The sequence below is a fragment of the Anomalospiza imberbis genome, chromosome 5 (assembly GCF_031753505.1).
Source record: "Anomalospiza imberbis isolate Cuckoo-Finch-1a 21T00152 chromosome 5, ASM3175350v1, whole genome shotgun sequence".
Classification (NCBI taxonomy): domain Eukaryota; kingdom Metazoa; phylum Chordata; class Aves; order Passeriformes; family Viduidae; genus Anomalospiza; species Anomalospiza imberbis.
In genome coordinates, this window is record NC_089685.1 from 54,663,300 (window position 1) to 54,683,552 (window position 20,253).

At 40.3% G+C, this 20,253-nt stretch overlaps 1 protein-coding gene across 8 annotated transcripts in view; it reads right to left on the reverse strand.

Annotated features, from left to right (window-relative positions):
- FGD4 (FYVE, RhoGEF and PH domain containing 4) overlaps positions 1-20,253 on the reverse strand; it is a 98,350-nt gene that overhangs the window by 20,332 nt on the left and 57,765 nt on the right. For all 8 annotated transcript variants that reach the window (XM_068190857.1, XM_068190859.1, XM_068190862.1 and 5 more), the window contains exons 2-4: positions 15,893-16,057; positions 7,583-7,754; positions 3,684-4,170 (exon numbers count right to left, since the gene is read on the reverse strand). In XM_068190857.1, the coding sequence (XP_068046958.1) occupies positions 3,684-4,170; positions 7,583-7,754; positions 15,893-16,057 (824 nt within the window). The remainder of the gene's footprint in view (positions 1-3,683; positions 4,171-7,582; positions 7,755-15,892; positions 16,058-20,253) is intronic.

Below are 20,253 nucleotides of genomic sequence, written 5' to 3' on the forward strand. Positions count from 1 at the left end.
CTCTTATTCCAGCATAAGAACACCCACCTACAAGGTCAGATCAGTGCAAAAATAACAGAAAACTCTACTACTGCTTTTCTTTCAGCACGTCCTCAGTGGGGAAGCAGGGGGTGTTGTTGAGGGAAGGGGAAGGTAACTTCAGGGAACAATTATTTCAAGGAACATTTTAAACTTCTGTGACATTCCATAACACATGGCAAGTCAACATATAAAACCAAGCAGAAATGGCTAGTTTGCTATATAGAGAACATTTACATTACACAGGTACATGATTTCATCTGTGGACCAAAATACCAGCAGTGTGAGAGACCAAGAGTTGCATCAGCAGGGACTGCAAACCCGAATCTCTATTCCAATGCTTACAGTAAATGTGTCAGCTGGATCCAGTTCATTACTACAAATCTGCTCATCCTCAGAATAATTATATTACCATGGATGCTTCAGAAATTAAAATAAGTAATTTTGAACTCTGAAATTAAGAAGAGGTGTGAAAAATGCTGGTGAAAGGATGAACTTTCTTATTACCCAAACCAAACAGGAGCCATCTCCTGTCAAGAAAACTGTACCTGTCAACATGACAGTGATGCATATGATTCACCCTTACTCAGGCATAGCCCTTGCCCCAAGGGCTTTGAAAGAATATATTAAACAACACAGACAGGATGAGAGAACTAGAGTATGAACAAATACAATTAAAATTACACTGTGCTTGTTTCTTGCACAGCAACCAAAAAAGCAGGACTGATATCCCTAAAGAAGTGACTGTTCACAAGAAGATTTATGCATTTATATTGGTTGCTGAAGGTACACAGCTTTGTTCCCGTTACTGCTCCTAAAGAAGACCAAAAAATGTAGAATCGAGAAGCTGGTAGAACCTCTCAAGACTTTCAACAGTAAAACATTTCTTGTCAGAGAATTAATTTTGCAAAACCAAAAATTTTTCCCTGGTTAAACTGAAACATCACCCTACATTTATAAATCCAGTATCTACACCAGGTTTTTGCATCTGAAACATCAGAGCCCCCGACACTATCATTAAAAGAAGATATCATATAAGGACTTTATTAAAAATGCCCAGTGGATTCTTCCCCATCTGTGGCATACAGGCAATCTATATCCCTATTTCCTACCAGTCTTACAACAAACACTGACACATTTGTCCTCTTCAGTTAGCTGCAGCAGCAGATTCCCCACAAGATGTTATTCAGGAAGTTAATTGATTGAGATGTTCTTGTAATAGTCAGCCTCCACAGTTTAGACAATTTTTATGACAGGAGGTGATTCTGCTGCAAGGCAGAAAACTTTTAACTTTTAATTGTCTTTTTCCTTGTTATGATTGTGTTTCATTACCTTCAAACTAATTCAGTAAATAAGAGAAATAAAGGATACTTTACTCTCATTGTTTGGGGAAATTGTTTCAGGTCACTGCCAAATTTAATAAGTTTTGCTCAACTTTTTCCAGAACCTGCAATAATCTGTCTTTAGTCAGATCTACAGTGACTGGGAGGAGAGGGAGGGGAATAATCATAAGAGCAGCACTATTTCAAAACAAGCCTTCTTTTCCAAGTCCAAAAAGTAATTTCTGCACTAGTTTTGCACCTGTTGCCAATTTAATTCACCCCTTCCAGCTGTGGATTTAGGATAACTTCTACTGTACATGTACACCCCCACAAAGAGAGAGAGCACCTCTTTCCTGAACTAAGAAACATGGCACACAAGAGACAAGATACTTTGCATCAGCATCAAAATACATATATCAGACTCAAAGTTTGACTATGACTCACATGCATCTTCTCCTTTTGCTTTTATTTAATTGTACTTACATTTTTAATCAAAAGGGCAGGGGAGTGTTGTTATCCTGTGCAGTGCAACTTCAGCTGGACTGCATCCCAGTTTTAATATTCTGTAATGACTATGTAGGCATTTAGCAAAATCACAGATTGTCTAATGCTCTTACTTCTTATCAGTGTGTGCTTGAACACAGAAACAGCTTAAAGCTCCACCAGAGCTCTCCTGTTGCTCATCATCCTTCTCCTAATCCAGACAGCATGGCAGCAGCTACTTAGACCACCACAGGGCTGATTTTCACCTCCAGGTTGCATTAATCCAAACTAAATCAGTGTTTGATTCTGTAAAGGGTGGCAGACACACTTCTTAACCTCACTAGACTAAAGGAAGTCCTTGTTGCACAAGGTAGCTCAGGAAGGGCTGCTGTGACCCAGCTCAGTTTTACAGATTCAGTTCTGCACCAGTGCAAGCTTAAAAGTCATCCTGCGTGGGTATATCTTGGTTTTGTACCCTTCAAGCACCAGTGAACAATATACATCTAGTTACAGTCACGTTACACCTCACAAGCTGACTTAGTGTCAATACAAGACAGATCACACGTGCTGGTCCCAGCAGCTCAAAGACAGATTTTAATGAGATTGCTGCCATTAGCATTTGCCCAGTTCCTTCCTGAACTTTAAAACAGAACTGCTTCCCTTTTCAGCTTTTTTCCTGGAAATGCTGCCAGCACCTTACTGCATGACTTGGATTCAGGCTTAACATCGTTGCCCATTCAGAATTCAGCACTTTATAGGTATAGAGAGGGGAAACAGGCATTACCCAAAAGGAGACAGAAACATTATGACAGGTGTGACAGGCCAAAAGTGCCTTGGTCTGTGCCCAGGCTTATGCTTGGGTGGGGATTATAGCATTCATTCATTACTGGGAAAAAAAACCAAAAACAACCCCTAAAAAAAAGGAAGAAAACCCACACAACCCATCACTTTCTTATCATTACTCAGGATATTTCCCACCTTTCCCACTCACAGAATTTACCTCCAGGCATATATGTATGTGACCCCCAGCTATCCAAACTCAAGGGCTGCAGTGAACTGTTGCAGGTGCACACCCAACCAGCAGTGAGGAGCTTTTCCAGCATCAGCTGTTTGGCACTGTGGTGAAGAGGAAGGCTGGACAAGCTCCCTCTGCCAAACAGGGCAGATGGCTGGACCGGAACTGTTAATCACATTTACTGCTGTGGTACAAGGAGGCAAACTGCATAAGTAGACTTTTACAAGTGAAAAATATGCACCATTTTTCAGCAATTAATTTCCCAAGACAGATTTCCTTCCACCCACTTACTTCGCTTAAATCTTTAAAACCTTCCTTACAAGGGAGCTCAAATTTATCATGGTGTAAGTTCTCCTTGCTAAGAAGTCATATATTTAGTATACCCTGAACATTGCATCTATCTGATCACTAGCAGACTGCCACTGCCGTTCCAGCTTTGACTTGACAACTACATCCAAGTTAGGGATTCACACAACTCTTCTGCATGAAGCCCTGTCATTACAGTTTACTGCACATGGCATTTTATTTCTTATACACCACTAACGTGTCCCTTGTAGGCTGGCACAGCTGAAGCATGGTGCTAAACAGGCTCACATATTTGAGTTTCACTTTTTTTTAAACCTCAGTTAACTAATAGGGAAGGAGCCAGGGGGATGAGAAGAAGAGCAAAGGAGGGGAGAGAGTGGGAAAAGGCAAGCAAAATTTTTTCCCATTTTTTTCAGATGAAAAATAACCAAAATACCTTCAATTTTGACCTGCTCCTGGAAGCCTACTTTTTTAAGTAAAAACCTAGAGAAAAACAAAGAGTAGTGATACATCAGGAACGAAACCATTTCTCTCTTTACCTTTGTTTCTAAGGGTTGATCTTGTTTACTGCTTTCCTCAGCTGGCTCTTCCTTGACATCAGTATTGATTCCTAGAGTTTCATTTTCAGGTGGGAGCAGCGTGTCGCTGCTCGGAGTCCTGTGGCAGCTGTTGAGCACCTGCTCCTCACAGGCAGCCACACTTTGCAACGACTCCCTGCGAGAGCTTTCCCCTTCCCTGTTTATCAAGCTGCTGTCCATGGCATCATCCGGGACCGGGGTGGACACGGCCGAGCCGCGGTCCGGCCATCTCTGCTCCTCATCTTCCGGCTGGTCTTGTGCTACGACGCCGTTGGCCGTGGGCAGCTGTGCAACCTGAGTTTTGTCAGTGGTACTGTTTCCCTGTTTCTGTAGTGAGTGCTGGAAGGGGAGTTTTGGCTGAGGTGATGGCGTGGACCCATATCTTCCTTGAGATTTAGTAATGTGGAGAAGAGAGGAATCTTTCTTGAAATCGCCAGGATTCAGTGAGCTAAAAACACCAAGCAAACAAAACATTGATGAGAGAAGAGTTAAATAGGGACTTCTAGAAAATCCTGGTATGGGAAATAGGAGAGTTGCACCATATAATCAATTCCTCCCAAAAAATCTTTTATTTTCCTGCATTAAGATTAGGAAGTTCTGAGACCTGAAATGCATTAAAACACTTACAAACAAGCTTCTCTTACTAGAAACCCAGACCTCTGTCCATTTTGAGCCATTGCATCCCTATGTGTCTTGAATCCCATGTTAACGGGAGATTTAACTTAGATATTAGGGAAAAAAATTCTCCACTGAAAGGGTCATCAGGCACTGGAATAGGGTGCACAGGGAAGACTTTGAACCACCACCCCTGGAGGTATTTAAAAGATGCAAAGATGCGGCGCTTGAGGGTGTGGTTTAGTGGTGGATTTGGCAGCGCTGGGTTAACAGTTGGATTCAGTCATCTTTTGCAACCTAAATTTTTCTGTTCTTAGCTCCATGAAACAGAGCAGGAAACCAAGAAACTGATAGATGAAGCAACTTGTCCAAAGTGTCTCAGAAGGTTATTGGCAGAAATGGAGCAAGACTCACAATTTCCCAAGTCCTAGTCCACTGCTTAAACTAACAAGCAGCCCATTCCCTAACAGCTCTTTAATTATTAAAATTAATCAAACACAATCAATCAAGAACATTTAGCATCCCTTTCCTCACTTCAGAATATGACATGAGGACCTTTACATTTTTATCTAATTTCTTTTCCAGTTTCCTTAGTTAGCAGTGTCCTTTTTTCATGCTGCATCTTTTCTGAAGATCTTTTTCTTCCAAAATTTGTCTCTGCTTTAAAAACATTATCTCTTGTTCCTGACTGTCCTCTAACTATTCCTGGTATGGACTTCCATCTTCTGGAAGGATGAAAACTGCTTACAAACTGTACTTTTACTCCTTATATATAGGATTCTTTACACAAATGTTGCAAACATATTCTGCAGTTTTGTGCACACAGACCGAAAATAACTTACACTAACTTTTTCTTCTTCCATCATATAACAAAAAAGAGCTTAAATCTCATTTTCTTTAGGCATGTAAAGAATATGGTTTTTTTATTTAAAAAACTTAACTCCAGGATAAAGTTAATATACATTTTTCAATTGCCTGCACAAAGAGGTTTAATTAACTTTCTGACATGCCTACATGCCTGTGGGCTGTACAGACTAGTGAAAATAAGTTTTATAGTTGATAATCACAGCTTGCAGTTCATGAACGTGCTACCTAGCCATTTCGAGATCCTTAATTAAATTGAAGTTCAACTTCACAGAAGACACATTTTGTGAGTTGAGCTCATTCAAAAAAACAGGAATTACCTCCACTGCCAAAGCAGGATAATCCAGAGCCCAGCTTGCTAATCATGAAAGTTTCTCATAAGCAGAGATCATAGACTTGAGTAGAATTTAGTCACTGGACAGATATTACTGTTGTACCTAATAAATGATGCTGCCCAAAACCAACTCAGCTTCCCAAGGCCACAAAATGTCCCTACTTGTAAAGGGCTATCAACAAGAAAGTTTTCTTTCTTTCTTTATAGTTTTCTTTGATTGCATAATACAGAAGAAGTTCCTGCACAATGCAGCAGGCAGGTCTAGGAGGAAGAGAGGGCTCAGTTGTGTAGGGCACAATGAACCTGAAGAATTTTCTTTCAGAAAGGATATTTTTTTTTCTACTGATACTGCACTGTTTAAAAGCTGGGTGATGCTTTGGAGGAAGACTGGAAAACAGAGTGGTAGCAGGATTAGAGAATGGTGCTAAAAGAATTCACAGGACCTCCAGTGCTGCAGTAATCTCTTTTACCCAACTCTAAGCACCTGTTATTACCAAGTGCAATTAAGTCTCTGCCTAATTACAGAAATTTTTTGCAGATGAAGGTCTGAAATTATTTATATTCCAATGGACAGACATACTTTTGCAATGCTCAGCTGCTTGCATATAAAGGATTGCATTTCATCCATCTTGAGGGGAAATTCTTTCAATGAAAGCCCTTTTACTCTGGCTCCACTGCAGGTCATGCATTCATGTACTCTGCTGTACATCATGCATTCACTCCCACAGGGGGCAGCTCTTCTGAGATCCAAGGGATTTCATATCCCAAGGGAACATGAAAAAACCACATCCAAAACTTGCAATGCACAACTGTCACTGGACTGTTTCTTGAGCTGTTCCTCTGTCATGGGCTTTCTGGAAAGTCCCTCTCTTTGTACAGAGCAGATATATTTGAAACTCCTGTTTCAGAGCTTATAATGTATCTACTTAGAGATGCATCATGTGTATCTAATTAAAGACACCCAAGAAAAACACTGTTTTGTGAAAGAAGTTTTCACTGTGGATCTTTTTTCCCAAAGTTCCAAATGTTTTCCATAAACCACAGAACTGAAACTCAAGAACACTGAGCTTTTCCACCAAAAGCAACAAGTACTACAAAGCAAGCCATTTAGGGAATGTATGCCATACCACTACAAATAATTTGTAGAGTTCATCCTCTTCACATGAACAATTGAAGAAGTTAAGACAGTATGAAATTAAAAACAGTATTTCAAGTTTTTCAACTTGCTCATAAAAGTATTTTTTCTTCTTCAATAAAAAAAATAAAAAAAGTATTTAATATTAGCTTCAATATTAAACATTTCAAATTGCTGACATTTTTCAGGTTGTTGGTAAAATGCTGCAAGTTTCTTTCTTTCTTTTAAAGGAAAATTAGGAGTAATGCCTTATGAAAAAGCACACCTTGTTAATCCAAATATACACCTGGCTCTCAATATTTCAATACACACAGTTTTGCCATCAAGTCCTTTAGCAGGGATAGGAGTGAGCCCTACCACAGTACCAATGTTCTTCCTCACAGTGATGCCTCAGGTTTTAGCTTTTATATTTTTCAGATTCTGCACTGCTTTAGCGTGTAGTTCTAAGCTTCATATTAGGGAATAGTGAGCTCTCTTCACAGAGTAGGTAGACAAAACAATTCCTTCTCTAGCTGGAGACCAAGGACAAATGATCCAAATTTCAGGCCCAAGAGAATAAACAAAGATGGACTGAAGAGAGGAAAACAAGAAGGATGGGACTTCATAACCTACAGCTGTAATTGGACAATTAACTCCAATATGCAAATGGACCAGAACTTATAAAAGTGTAAGACCCTGTAACCGGTTGTCCATTTTGTGACCATTTTGGTTCAGCTTGGGTGTAGCCCTGGCTGGGCTCTTGTGCTACCCAAGCTGTATCCATTGAGGCCTCCTAATAAACACCTACTTTATTCTTTAACTCTGTCTAGTCTCTGTTCTAGGTCAGCCTTCACAAGGCATCAACAGTTTCAAGTTCCAGCAATCCCCACACAACAAACAGAGTTACAAACCAATTCAAATTCTATTACATACCTGCCTCCCTCAAAACGGTTGATGAGATCTGACACTTTACTGGACTTTTCCTTTGTGACACTAGAAACAGCAGCAGGTGTCTCTTCCTCCATTCTTGGTTTCTGATTTGTTAAAGCTTTATGCCTAGGGGTTTGGTATGTTGCCTTCTGCAGATGAATTGGCTTTGGAGGCACTGCAAAGAACAACAACAACAAAAATCAATCACTCGTATTTCTTTGCGCTTCTAGAAGACAGAATCATAGAATGGTTTATGTTGGAAGGGACCTTAAAGATCATCTAGTTCCAAACCCCCTGCCATGGGCAGGGACACTTTCTGCAACACCAGGTTACTCTCACAAATGAGATTTTTGCATAAAGAACTCATTGCAGCAATGAAAAAGAGATACTCTTGGCTTTAATTAACCTTAAAGCTGATTTACAAATACAGGGATTTATATAATTCTTCATGCACTGTTTGGTTTTAGGGATCTTGTTATATTTCTTGACTATAAAGCTGAACCATATGCTACTTTAACAAGCTAGAAATTAGGGAGTTTTCTTGTTTCCTTTCTGTGTGTTTGTTTTCATAGTGTACTGTAGGAAATACGTATGAGAAGTTTATGGTTGCAAGTTTTGTAATAAAAAAGAATTAAGCACAAAGGAAAGAGCAATACTGTGGAGCTCAAGAGAGAGATTTAAATTGCTGCCCCAAAACTCTGGTGCTCTCATTCTTCATCTTATCCCTTGCGACCTCAATAATAATCATCAGTAGAAAAGGTATTTGCCTTCAGCTTTAAAATTCCCTTACTCACTGAACCTTTGTCTAATTATACTGCTGAAAACCTTCCCTCCTGAAAATGTTTTTTTTTTATTCTTGCTTTTTCCCCATCCTTACCATAAGTCCTTCTAATTAGATTGTTAATGATCAGCCACTGTTTAATACAGCAGTGACTCGAACACAAAAGACAAAGTGACACACAAAGCAACTAAAGTCACAGCACTAAAATCTTTAAATTAACTTCAAGCAAACATGCAGCATTTGTGGGCAACAAAAGCACATCACAGACTGAGCCCAAATGCATTCCACATTGGAGCGTTGAATGTCCAGCTCCATCAAAAGGAGAGATTTGATGGAAAAGGACCTGAATTCCCCAAGAACACCTGCTTAATATTCCCTCACACATCCCCAAAACACACCGTGGGGGCAGTGAAAGCATTTGTATGAAATTGGAAAAAATTATTAAAAGGCAGGCATAAATTGACATTCCCTGCCAGTGGAACCAGTGGCCTAGGGGCTCAGGCATTGTTTCACAGGCACCACATTGCAGTGGGGCACAGGCACTGGCCCTCCAGCAACTATAAAGACCTGCCAGTGAGCAAGGGAAGGGAAGGAGGACTTGAACTGGCTTTTTTTACCATTCTTGTGGTAGGCACAAAAGCTCTAGTACAGGATTCACAATAGATGGGTGTGGAAAAGCCATGCTCCTTGCATTGCTGATGCTAGAGTATCTTCCTAACTTACCCTGGAAAACCCATTCACCACAGGAATGATCTTAAATCCCACCAACCAACATTTGAGAGGGATGTTGTTTCAAATATACTAATCATAGATGGTGATAAACTTGAAGAAACACTCAATTAAGGGCAATTTTTCATTTCTTCCCTTCATTTAATCTGTAGGCAATACAGGAGGTAATATTTGTCTGTGTTACCAACAACCTAATTGCAGTTTAATGGGACTGCAGTGATCACTGCAGTCTGAAAAGTGCCACGAGACTCTATGCAGAAATGAATTTACCATAAAAAGCTTTAGAGTTCAACCATATCAACTGCAAAGACTGATGGATGAAATAATCAGAGGGAGAAGGAAGACAATTACTGTAAGTCAGATGCTTTTACTGTGTATATGTGCACCTTCAGTCCTCAGAAGCTTTATATTTATCAACACATGCAAAAAAAGCAAGTTTGGGGAAGGATGCAGTACAGAAAGATGACTCAGAATTCTGCTCTTTTGAAATAGTTATTTGCAACCCTGAAACAAGCAGATTATCAAACTGTGCAACTGCTTCAGCTGCAGTGACTGCAGTTCCTCCTGAGAAGCCCTGGGCAGCTGCTGGGCTGCAGCTGCAGTGCAGTGGAATGGCTCTCCCCAAATTCCCTCTTCCCAGGGAGCTCAGGCAAGGCCTGGCAGAATTAGGCCAGCGAGCATCCGATAATTGTCCAAGCACTGAATAGCTCACTGTGCTGACAAATGCCGTGGGACAGCTGAAAAAAGGAGACACAAGCAGGCTGGGGAAAAGCAGGACACATAATTGATCATAAGCACTGCCATCTCCTCAGGGATGAGGTGGACAGCAAAGGGGACACGGAGTGGATTCGCTGACCAGCACCACAGCAATTTGTAGGACATTTCTTGCTCTTGCAATGGACTCTGTGTAACCCCCATCCCTGTGAGCTCTTTTATGTAATGGACTTGTACATCTCCTCAATTCTTCTGTACATCTCATGAAATGTTAATATCCTCACAAGGATATATTAAAACTACTAAACTCGAGGGAATTAATGTCTACTGATAAAGCAGAAGGAATTAGTTGGTAGCTATTTTTGTACTGGATCCACTGGGACAAAAATCAATTTCTAGGACATATTGTGGAAGTGGAAGTCACAAACTTTTGCAGCTGAAAAACCACAGCTAAGCGGCATTTACATATGGCAAGCAATGAGGAACCTTTTGTCAAACTGGACAATCCCCATATACTGAAAATCACTGTACTGGCTTCAGAAGAGAACCACAAACCAAACTGTCAATTCACTTAGGCAATATTTTATTCCTTACTCCCTATCAGCACCTGGCTCACAGCATTTCCCCTACCAGCTGCTGCTGTAACTACTGTATGGTTCAGAAATAGTGCAGTGGAGAAAGAATAGTCACAAGATCAATGGAAAGAAAAGAATCAGTAGTATAAAAAAAAAAAAAAAACGCACAACCCTCAAACCTTCCTGTAAGATCAGCCTTGTTAACAGGGATTATGGAAAGCAAATTCCATTAATTCTCTCCTCAATGGACTTCTGTAGTGTTTTGTTTTAAGCAGATTATTTTTCAGTGTGTGCAGAGCAAGGATCTTAAGGGAAAAAAAAAAAAAAAAGAGAAAAGACTGCCCTATTGTAGTAACCTGCATAATACAGAGCTCTGTTTGAGTCTATAAATACTCTTGCCTCTGTACTGTAGAATTTTGAGCTCATTAGGAGATATGAACTGCTTATTCTGCCCATATAAAACCTTTCCATATACTGAGGTAGCAGATACTGTACACCATTAGCCAAAATCGAGATATATGCTGCAGTGCCTAGCTGTGCATTCAACTTTGCATACATACATAAGGAAATGTCAGGTAATGCTATATAAATGGCTCAAAAGGTACAACCACCTTTGCAGACTCCAAAGCATATCAGCAAAGGTCATTTATCTCTTGTCTTAGAAAGTATTATGTGTTCAATGGTTAAAAATGCTGCGATGCCTTGACTCAATGAAAATGAAGTTAAAAGTTCCTGTGGTAAGAAGCGACAGCTCTCCTGGCTGAGTCATCCATCATCACCTCCCTGCATGCTCCACTGCCTTCAGGAATATAAAATGAGCACTGCTGAATAGATGCCAAAGATTTATACTCTTAAGAACAATATGAAATAACCAGTAACCTAAACACAGCAGAAAGAGAGGAAAAAAATCATCTTCTCTTTGAGATGTGCGTTTCCACGTTTTTAGTTCACACCACAAGAAGAATCTTTCATTAGTATATCAAGAGAGAAGACCAATAATAACTATATGTGTTTTGTTCTCTCATTTGTCTTTTTTACAGAGATAATTTGGAGATTTGTCAGTTTTGTTGATAAAAGAGACATTGTATCAGGTTTCTTCAAGGACCACCAAGACTGGAGAAGCTTACCTAGGAACAGCTGTCAGTTTTAGTTCAATTCACCTTTAACTGTACAAGTTTCATTTGCCAGGGAAGTACAGTCTCTATTTCAGACCTTTAAGAGGTCTCTCAGTTTTTTAAGCCCAGGCCACTGAAAACTTTTAACCACAGATTACATAATAACTGAGAAAGGAAGAGCGGATTCATGCTACACAGCAGATAGGCAGCTAAAATTGACTGCCAAAGTTTAAATGTTGAATCTCTTGCATCCTTATCATTTCACAGTAGCACAAACCAAGCCATCTCTTGGAGTGGAAATTCACCTCCAACCCAAACAAAAATGCCTCTTCAGCCTCAGCAGGAGATTCATAAGTACTCCTAGGCTCTCATTAGAAAAATTTAAATGAGCAACTGATGCACAGTCTTGAACTGACAAGACACTTCACTGCTTTGAAGAAGTGTTGGCATTTCCACACATTTTGCATTCTACAATAAAACTGCCTGGTACAGACAGCAGTTTCAGTGCCCAGTATTTAGCAATTTGACATCATAAAAGAACTGATGCAAGAGAATCAAAGAGCAAGAAATAGAAGAAACTAGGGGGAAAAAAGGCCAATGTTTTCATGTCACTCTATATGAACTCTGCTATTGCAAGGTTCAGATCACCACCCACATATTTGTAGGTAAGGGTAAATTTCAAATTATTTAACAATTTGCTTCCTCTCTTGTGGATTCATATGGGGTAGCATATTTTGTTATTTCCACTGACTGCCTCCAGTCTGGATTAGTCCACTTTATTCCATTATCAGGGAATGCACTGCACTGGTGCAAAGGCAAAGCACCACATCTCACAGCTGGTACAGACACACAGACTGTGACTGCTTTGCTCCATGGCCCCGATCCCTTTGCTAAACTCCCCCATCGTCTTTCAGCCCGTTTCAGGCTTTGTTTCAACTTTGTTCCAATGATTTTCCTGAATCAAGCGCTCCTCCAGACAGAAATCTGACACATGAATTGCTGAATTGTTGATGGAGGGAATTATTGGGGAACAAAAATTGATGGAAGGAATTATTGGAGAACAAAAACTCTGCTATTACTCACAGTCTATCAGACAGGTTTTTTTACTCCTTGAAATGCCAGGGGGAAAAAATGAAAATGAAGAATTTTATATTGGATTGCATGTAGAAATTTATTCACTTGACCTAGCTACCCTGAGTGAACTGTTTCCAAATACTTAAACTACTTCTCAGAGACCGAGTATAGACAAAAGTAGAGGGTTCACTCAAAGTGCAAGATTTTTAACATTTTCCCTCAATGTTAAAGCTCTATTTCCCTTAATAAAGCAAATTTTTACTGAAAATGGCTGTACCACACTTGCAACACAACCTCAAAGTCATGTTTATATCTCTCATTTTAATTATTTTGGTAGGTTAGATGAAGGTCATTTTGCAATTAGTTCCTCAACAACCAAATACATTGGCATTACAATTCAGGTCTGGCCTCTTGCTTCCTTTCACTATGAAAGGCCACTTAGTATTTGCATGACTGATTGATTGATTGGTTTCCATCATATGGAAAAATGTTTCCTGCTGCTATAGACCAAAAACATTTCTGTACCTCCACATGAAAACTCTTTTAAAAAATAGTGGCCACTTTTAAACCAATAAACCAGAGCAGCCTAGTTTGCTTAGAACATTTAGTCTCCCAAATGCCTCTCTCATTAATTGTGGCTACTTTTGTTTCAATTCAATAAAAAGCCAAACAAAAGATATACTATAAAACTTCCATCTGATGCACATATTTAATATTAATAAATGGAGAGCGACCCATGAACAAAGGAGACACAAAATACTATTTACAACAGTATTATTGAATTTCATCCACACAGCTGCATTTTCTTAGACTACCACACTATTCCTGGCTGTGGCACATTTTGGAGTACGCAATATTGACAAACAAAAGGAAACATGGCTTGGAAAGAGCAACAACAGCTGTGTAATTTGAATGAATGGGGTCCAATAATATACAACTCCTAATTTATCTAATAGCTAAAATTTTATAATAAGTGTGTTGGCTTTGTTTTTGAAAGGCCTAAAATCTTTTTATTGATAGCACATTTCTATTTATCCATTAATGACTTCTAAAATATTTTTCTTAGGAAGAATACATGTTCTCTTTGCTGTAGAGAATTCATTCCAGAGACCTAGGAAATGGTGCAGAAAGGCTCCTCAAATAAGTACTGTTTACACATGACTGGCAAAAACATCTTAGTTTAGTTAACAATACTGGCAAATATTCTGTAAAAACAAATTACACCAAAAAATACAGCTTTGTTTTGCTCTCATTCTCCTGAAGTAAACAAAACTTTCTTGACACCTCAAAAATTTCTTCCCACCCTTAACTCTAAGATGAACTCAGGACTGATGCAAAATTCTTCAAGGTGCATTTTCCCCTTGAGTGATACAGGTATTTTTGACTCCACTACATGATGACTCTGTGTGATTCTAGTTTCTGTACTTGATTTAGATGGGCTCTACTACTGTGTTTGTGTGACCAGGTTTTGGTAGCTGGGGGGACTACAGGAGTGGCTTCTGTGAGAAGCTGCCAGAAGCTTCCTCCACGTCCAACAGAGCCAATACCAGCCGGCTCCAGGATGGACCCACCACTGGCCAGGGCTGAGCCATCAGGGAAGGGAGTAACACCTCTATGATAATACATTTAAGAGGGGAAAACAAGTTATTGTACAGACATGAAGAAGAGAGGAGGGACAATATGTGAGAGGAACCGCTCTGCAGACACCATGGTCAGTGCAGAAGGAGGGGCAGGAGGTGCTCCAGGTGCTGGAGCTGGGATTCCCCCACAGCCCAAGGTGCAGCCCAGGGTGAGGCAGCTGTGCCTCTGCAGCCCATGGAGGACCATGGGGTTGCAGAGATCCACCTGCAGCCCATGGAGGAGACCCGTGGTGGAGCATGTGGATGCCTGAGAGGAAGCTGTGATCCCATGGGAAGCCCACACTGGAGCAGGCTCCAGGCAGGACCTGCAGACCTAGAGAGAGAGAAGTCCACTCTGGAGCAGGTTTGCTGGCTGGGTTTGTGACCCTGTGGGGACCCATGCTGGAGCAGGCTGTGCCTGAGGACTGCACCCTCCACTCATGCTGGAGCAGCTCATGAAGAACTGTAGCACACAGAAAGACACACACTGGAGAAGCTCATGGAGAACTGTCTCCTGTGGGAGGCACCCTGAGCTGGAGCAGGGGAAGGACTCCTCTGCCTGAGCAGTGGCAGAAACAACCTGTGCTGAGCTGACCATAATCCCCCCCACCCCATTCCCATATCCCTCTGACACTGGGGAAAGGACACAGAGCCTGGGAATGAAGTTGGGGTGGGGGGCAAATGTTTTTAAGATTTGTTTTACTTACCATTATCCTGTTCAGATTTTGGTTAATAATAAATTCAACATTTTTCCCATGATAGTAATCAGTTTGTGATCTCCCCCTGTCCTTGTGTCAACTCAGGAGCCTTTTGTTATATTTTCTCTCCCCTGTCCGTTTGAAGAGGGGAGTGATAGAACAGCTTTTGGTGGCACTCAGCCGGGGTCAGCCCTCCACATCTAGTTTTCCATAAGTAATTCTCATTTCTGTCTTATCAGCACAGTGTCTCAGAATTCAATGCACTGAGCAGCATTGTGATTTATGTCTTCTAAACTCATTCCTTTTTTTAACTTTTAAAATAATCAAAGTTCCTATTACATGTCACCTCTAAAAGGTATCAGTCCAGATTTGATTTGAATTCAAAATTTCTGGAATGTAGTGACTCTTAGCTGTGATCAGCCACAGCAGAATCAACAATATTACTGAGAAGACCACATAAAAAGATGGCTTGAGTCAATATAAATAATTATTTTATATATACTTTATATATATTTTATATATAAAGTATGTATATATACACACACACAGAGGTTGATCTATTTCACTTTTAAGAGTAAAGATATTTATGGACACAAAGAGAGAGAAAGAAGATCTAATTCTAGTCTGCGTACATTACTGTCAGCTCTTGGTGCACAAACATGAAGTTCCCATCCTTCCACATACTCCTACAGGAAGGATCCTCTCAGTTTCTGCTAGAACTCCAAAGACCCTGAATATCTTCCCACTACCCTTGCCTTGAAGCCAGATTGTCAAACACTCCAGTTTCAAAATAGTGTCCAAACCTCCCAGCTCAAATACAGCAATACTTTTTTTAAAAAAAGCCAGAAATTACAGAATCACAAGGCATTTAGAGAACATTTGTATTTCAGTAGCAAGGTTATGCCCCATGGTTTTCTCTCTTTCAAATACAATTCTCTCAAGGTGCTCTGTTGCTCTCAGAAGTCTGAGAGAACGACTTCCCTAACAAAAATATTTGAGCGTACTTACCTTGTGGCTTTGGACTTGCAGCTGAACGTGGGGACTGTTTGAGTGGCACACTTCCATTTATTCCCTGAGCCGCTTCATAGCGTACATTCTGCTCCACAAGCCTGGCTGTGGCACCCGCTGCACAAACTCTAGACAGTATTAAGGGCTTTGGACAGATGCTGCTACCTGGAAAATAAATACACACAAAATTAAGAAACAGGATTAAGTATAGGGTAGAGTGGCTACAAGAACATTTATTAAAGCACTAACAATTCTCTACAGAGAATATTAAAATATTTAAGAGTGTCTCATCCTAAAAACACTCTTTGCATTTCACTGAAATTTGTTATGTTGTTTAAACCTTGAAGGGTTGGATATGAAGAATATTCTTCCACCATGACTAGCCTAAGCTTTTCTATAGGAACATGAGAATATCCAACAGATATTTTTCCCATTTGAATTGTTGCTTGTTCAACAGAACTGGACTAACTGGTTCAACAGAACCAGCAATTTGTTCACCTATTCTATTTCTGTATTTAAAGCGTGTACAAAATGCTATATATTCAGAACATTTATTTAACTACTGATGGAAGGATCCAACAGTCAGCTAAATTAATTGCACTTTTTCTGTAGGAAAGGGCCCTATTATAAGTATTGGGGGGAAAAACGAGCACAGCACAAAGCCAGCTGACTCTTTCTGAGCAGAATGGAATCTATTCTCGTTCATATGATCAATATGCTGTTATTGATAAGAAATGTGAAAGAAAATATAAGGTAAAACATATGCAAACAATGGAAACTGTAATAAAAGCACTTAGTAGAATGTGATTACAGAAGCCAAAACCATGCTCTCTAGTTTTGGGGCTTAAAAGCAATTGATTCTCTAAACACAATCAAAAACCTGAAAGAATAGTATGAAGGACTTTAAGAAGTCACTTAGGTCAATATTAATTTACCTCTGAATCAAAAAAAACTCCACAACATTTTTGTGGGAGGAGCGAGGAAAAGGAGGAAGGCCCATTTATTGTTTACTGTGGTGTTGCCATAATTATTTTCATTAAAAATATTAGGGTAGAGTTTCTACACCTCTATTTACTGTTTTTTGGCACCCTTTCCATTTGCTTGCCTTTGCTGGATTTTTCTTTACATGGTTCCATAAAAAGCAAATCCAAAATCCACTCAACTGTTTCATAAGGTTTCCTATATCTTCTGAACAACAACTGGTCTGCAAAGTTTGGACCCTCTGGTCTGATCCAACTCCCTCTCCCACTGCAAAGTCCACCCACCCCTAGCTACAGCCAAGCCTGCTCTTAGAACAAGCAATGGAAACAGATGCTACGACTATTGCTCTGTGCTGCTTAATGATTCTACAGCATTTTCTGGATTCCAACAATACTTCCAAGTATTTATTCTTTATTTCCTGGAAGCTTATTTTTCCTGTTGAACACTGAGGCAGCCTTAGACCCAGAGGCTGCCTCTACCAACACAGATTCCTGTAGAGGTCCACGGTGAGATCAACAATCCGTGCTACCAAAGCCCCAGTACACGGTGATAACACATGCATAACATCCACAGCAGCAGCACAGCATCCTTCCCTCTTGTAGCAAGAGTTCTCCCAGGAGCACATCCAAGTAGCAAGAGTTCTCCCAGGAGCATAAAGGTGGCTGTTCCAGAGTGATGAGGATAATCTAACAAGGCCCCCACTCTACAGAAGTGTCTCAGATGCCTTTGATCGCAGGCAGAGATTGCTTGACTCTGTTTCCTTTGGTGTCACTCCCATCCACAAAAAGTTTGTTGTACTACTGCAGTGAGATCTCTGTCCCACAGCATTCCTCAAAGCCCAACAAGGTACTTTAAGTGCCATATCTGTCTCTCCTGGGGGTGGGGGTAGTGAAAGCTCTTAGAAAGACCAAGCTGATGGTACAGGGAGGTGGACCAGCAAGTTTTTCTTGTCTCCACCTAAGAGTTGACAGGCTGGATTTCCCTTTCCTACAGAATCCTATACAAATACTGCTACAAATGTAGCGGTTTGCACTCCAAATGGGCAATTCTAAATTCAGAAACAAATTTAAGAGGAGTAACTCCTGTGGGATCTGTAGGTTGCACAAACTTGGAAGGCAATTGCACACAGTTTATAAAATCTATATTCAGATCACTTATAAGTTTGCAGTGAGGGTCAAAGTGTGAAGGCTTAAACTTTTCTGAAAACTAATTGGTTTGCAGATTTGTCAGCCAACATGCTGCAAAATCCACAGCTCCCAGAGTGCAGCTCAGTAAGGGGCATTGCTGTGTCAACTCCTCAGGCCAAGGCTAAAAATCTCCATCAAAATGGTATCTTATTTATTAAAAGGATTTGCTAAGAAAATCAAGTTCTGCTGTAGCCAGAATAGGAACTTCTTTTGCACACACAGCTTTATCAAGGCATTCACACCTGTTGAAGGTTATCGCTCACGATCACATCATGCCCAGCCAAATGCAGAGCTGCTGCTGAGAATAGAGCTGCTCTGTGGCCAGCCACCATCCCCCCCTCCTTGTCACCTTCTGCTCCAGCTTCTGCTTCTGGCTACTCCTTCCCCTGGGCCAGCACCAGCCCTTGTTGCACGGCACTGTGGGATGAGCAGCAGAAATGTGGTAGGTGGAAGCTGGAGTGTATTTTGGATGGGTTTGACCTCACAGCTGCCCCAGCACTGCTGCTTGCACAAGGGAACAGCTGGGAATATGGCTGGAAGGGGACAGGACAGCTCCTTTCAGCAGCAGCAGCCCTTCCTTAGACCTGCCTGACGAGATCATTTCAACACAACCCCAGTTTCTCAAGCAGCTGTTCAGACTTTCATTCTACTTGGTTTACACATGCACACACACAGCCCTAATACAAAGTCCAGCAAAACCAGCAACAGCTGAAAACAAATCTTTAATGCAAAAATATTGGGTGGCCTTAAGAATCAATTTTGTTGTCAGCATCACATGGTCCCCACTAGACTGGCAAATATTAGTTGCATTCAGTGGGTAAAAGCCATTTTGTAAAGCTCATCCACTGTAAGACAGAACGGTAACACAAGCAACAGAAAATAGTGCTTCTCTAGAATGGGATTTTTGCAACTGCTTACAGGAAACAAAAGCTCCAAGAGGTGTTCTGATTCAAGATGTGCTCTGGATTCACACCAACAACTCAGCACATGGGGGTGTGGGGAAAGAGAGTGACTTGAAATTTGTTATCGTTACAAGCCATTAAACAAATTCTCCTTCCTCTCTGACAGCCATGTTTGCTCGAGATGGACATGCTGCAGACATTTAACCCATATTTCAAACTAGTGATTTTGTTAATCATGTCACATCCTCAAGCCATGCAAAGCTGGAATGGTAAAAGGTAACAGAAATCTAGCCACAGCATATTTCTATACAAAACTGAGTAGTCAAATTCTCTGGGCAAAGTGAATCCCTTAACATCCATGGAAATATGAGCCCTAGTTTCTAGGCAGTGAACAATAGCACCTTCCAGGTGACGTAGACAATAATATTGTGGCAGAAACACAAACTTGTGGTGAAAATTCCTGTATCTAGTGTATTGTATTCAACTGTATTGTAATATAATAATACATTTTGTTATAACAAAAGCCCAATACATGCAATGTTCAGCCCAAATACTTGCTCCACAATCAGCAGCATGCATTTTAGTAGGGCTGCTCAATTCTTGAGGTCTAAATAAGCAGTAACACAGTCTACCTTTTCAAAATACAGTTGTTGTCCTGTAAATACAACGCAAAATCCCATTAGACATGCAAAAATGCAGACGTGCTGCAAAAACCTGCACCTTTTACTGGGCTGAAGTAGAACCCCATCATGATTATTTCTAACCTGATTAAAGAAACACTTACTTGTACACTTCTACTACTCCTATGAATTATAAAAAATTATTATAATAAAAATTATAAGGAATTTTACCTGAAGTCAGAAATGCCATGAGCAACAAAATGCTACCAGCCACTTGCTGTGTTGACTGGTACATGATTAATATCCCCCTCTTATAATCAGGAATAATTACCTACACTGAAGAGGAGAGAAAGGTGGGGAAAGATTTAAGAGGTGTAAGGGAGAAAAAGGTAATAATAAGTAATAGAAAAAAGGAAATAAGCAGTGCAAATTTGATAAGCACTTCATTACTTTGCTTATCATCTGCAAGAAAATGAGAGGCTAGAATGCCTGCTAACACACATCTGCAAGTATGTTTGAAGCTAGGTGATGCATTATATGTTTTTTTCAGGGTGTTTTAATTAGAAATAACTTGGATTCATGAGCATTTAGACAAAAAATCAGCCAGCTTGAAGTGCCAGTAAGATTAAAAAATGGCTTATTTATATCACGAAGATTACACTCATGTCTTA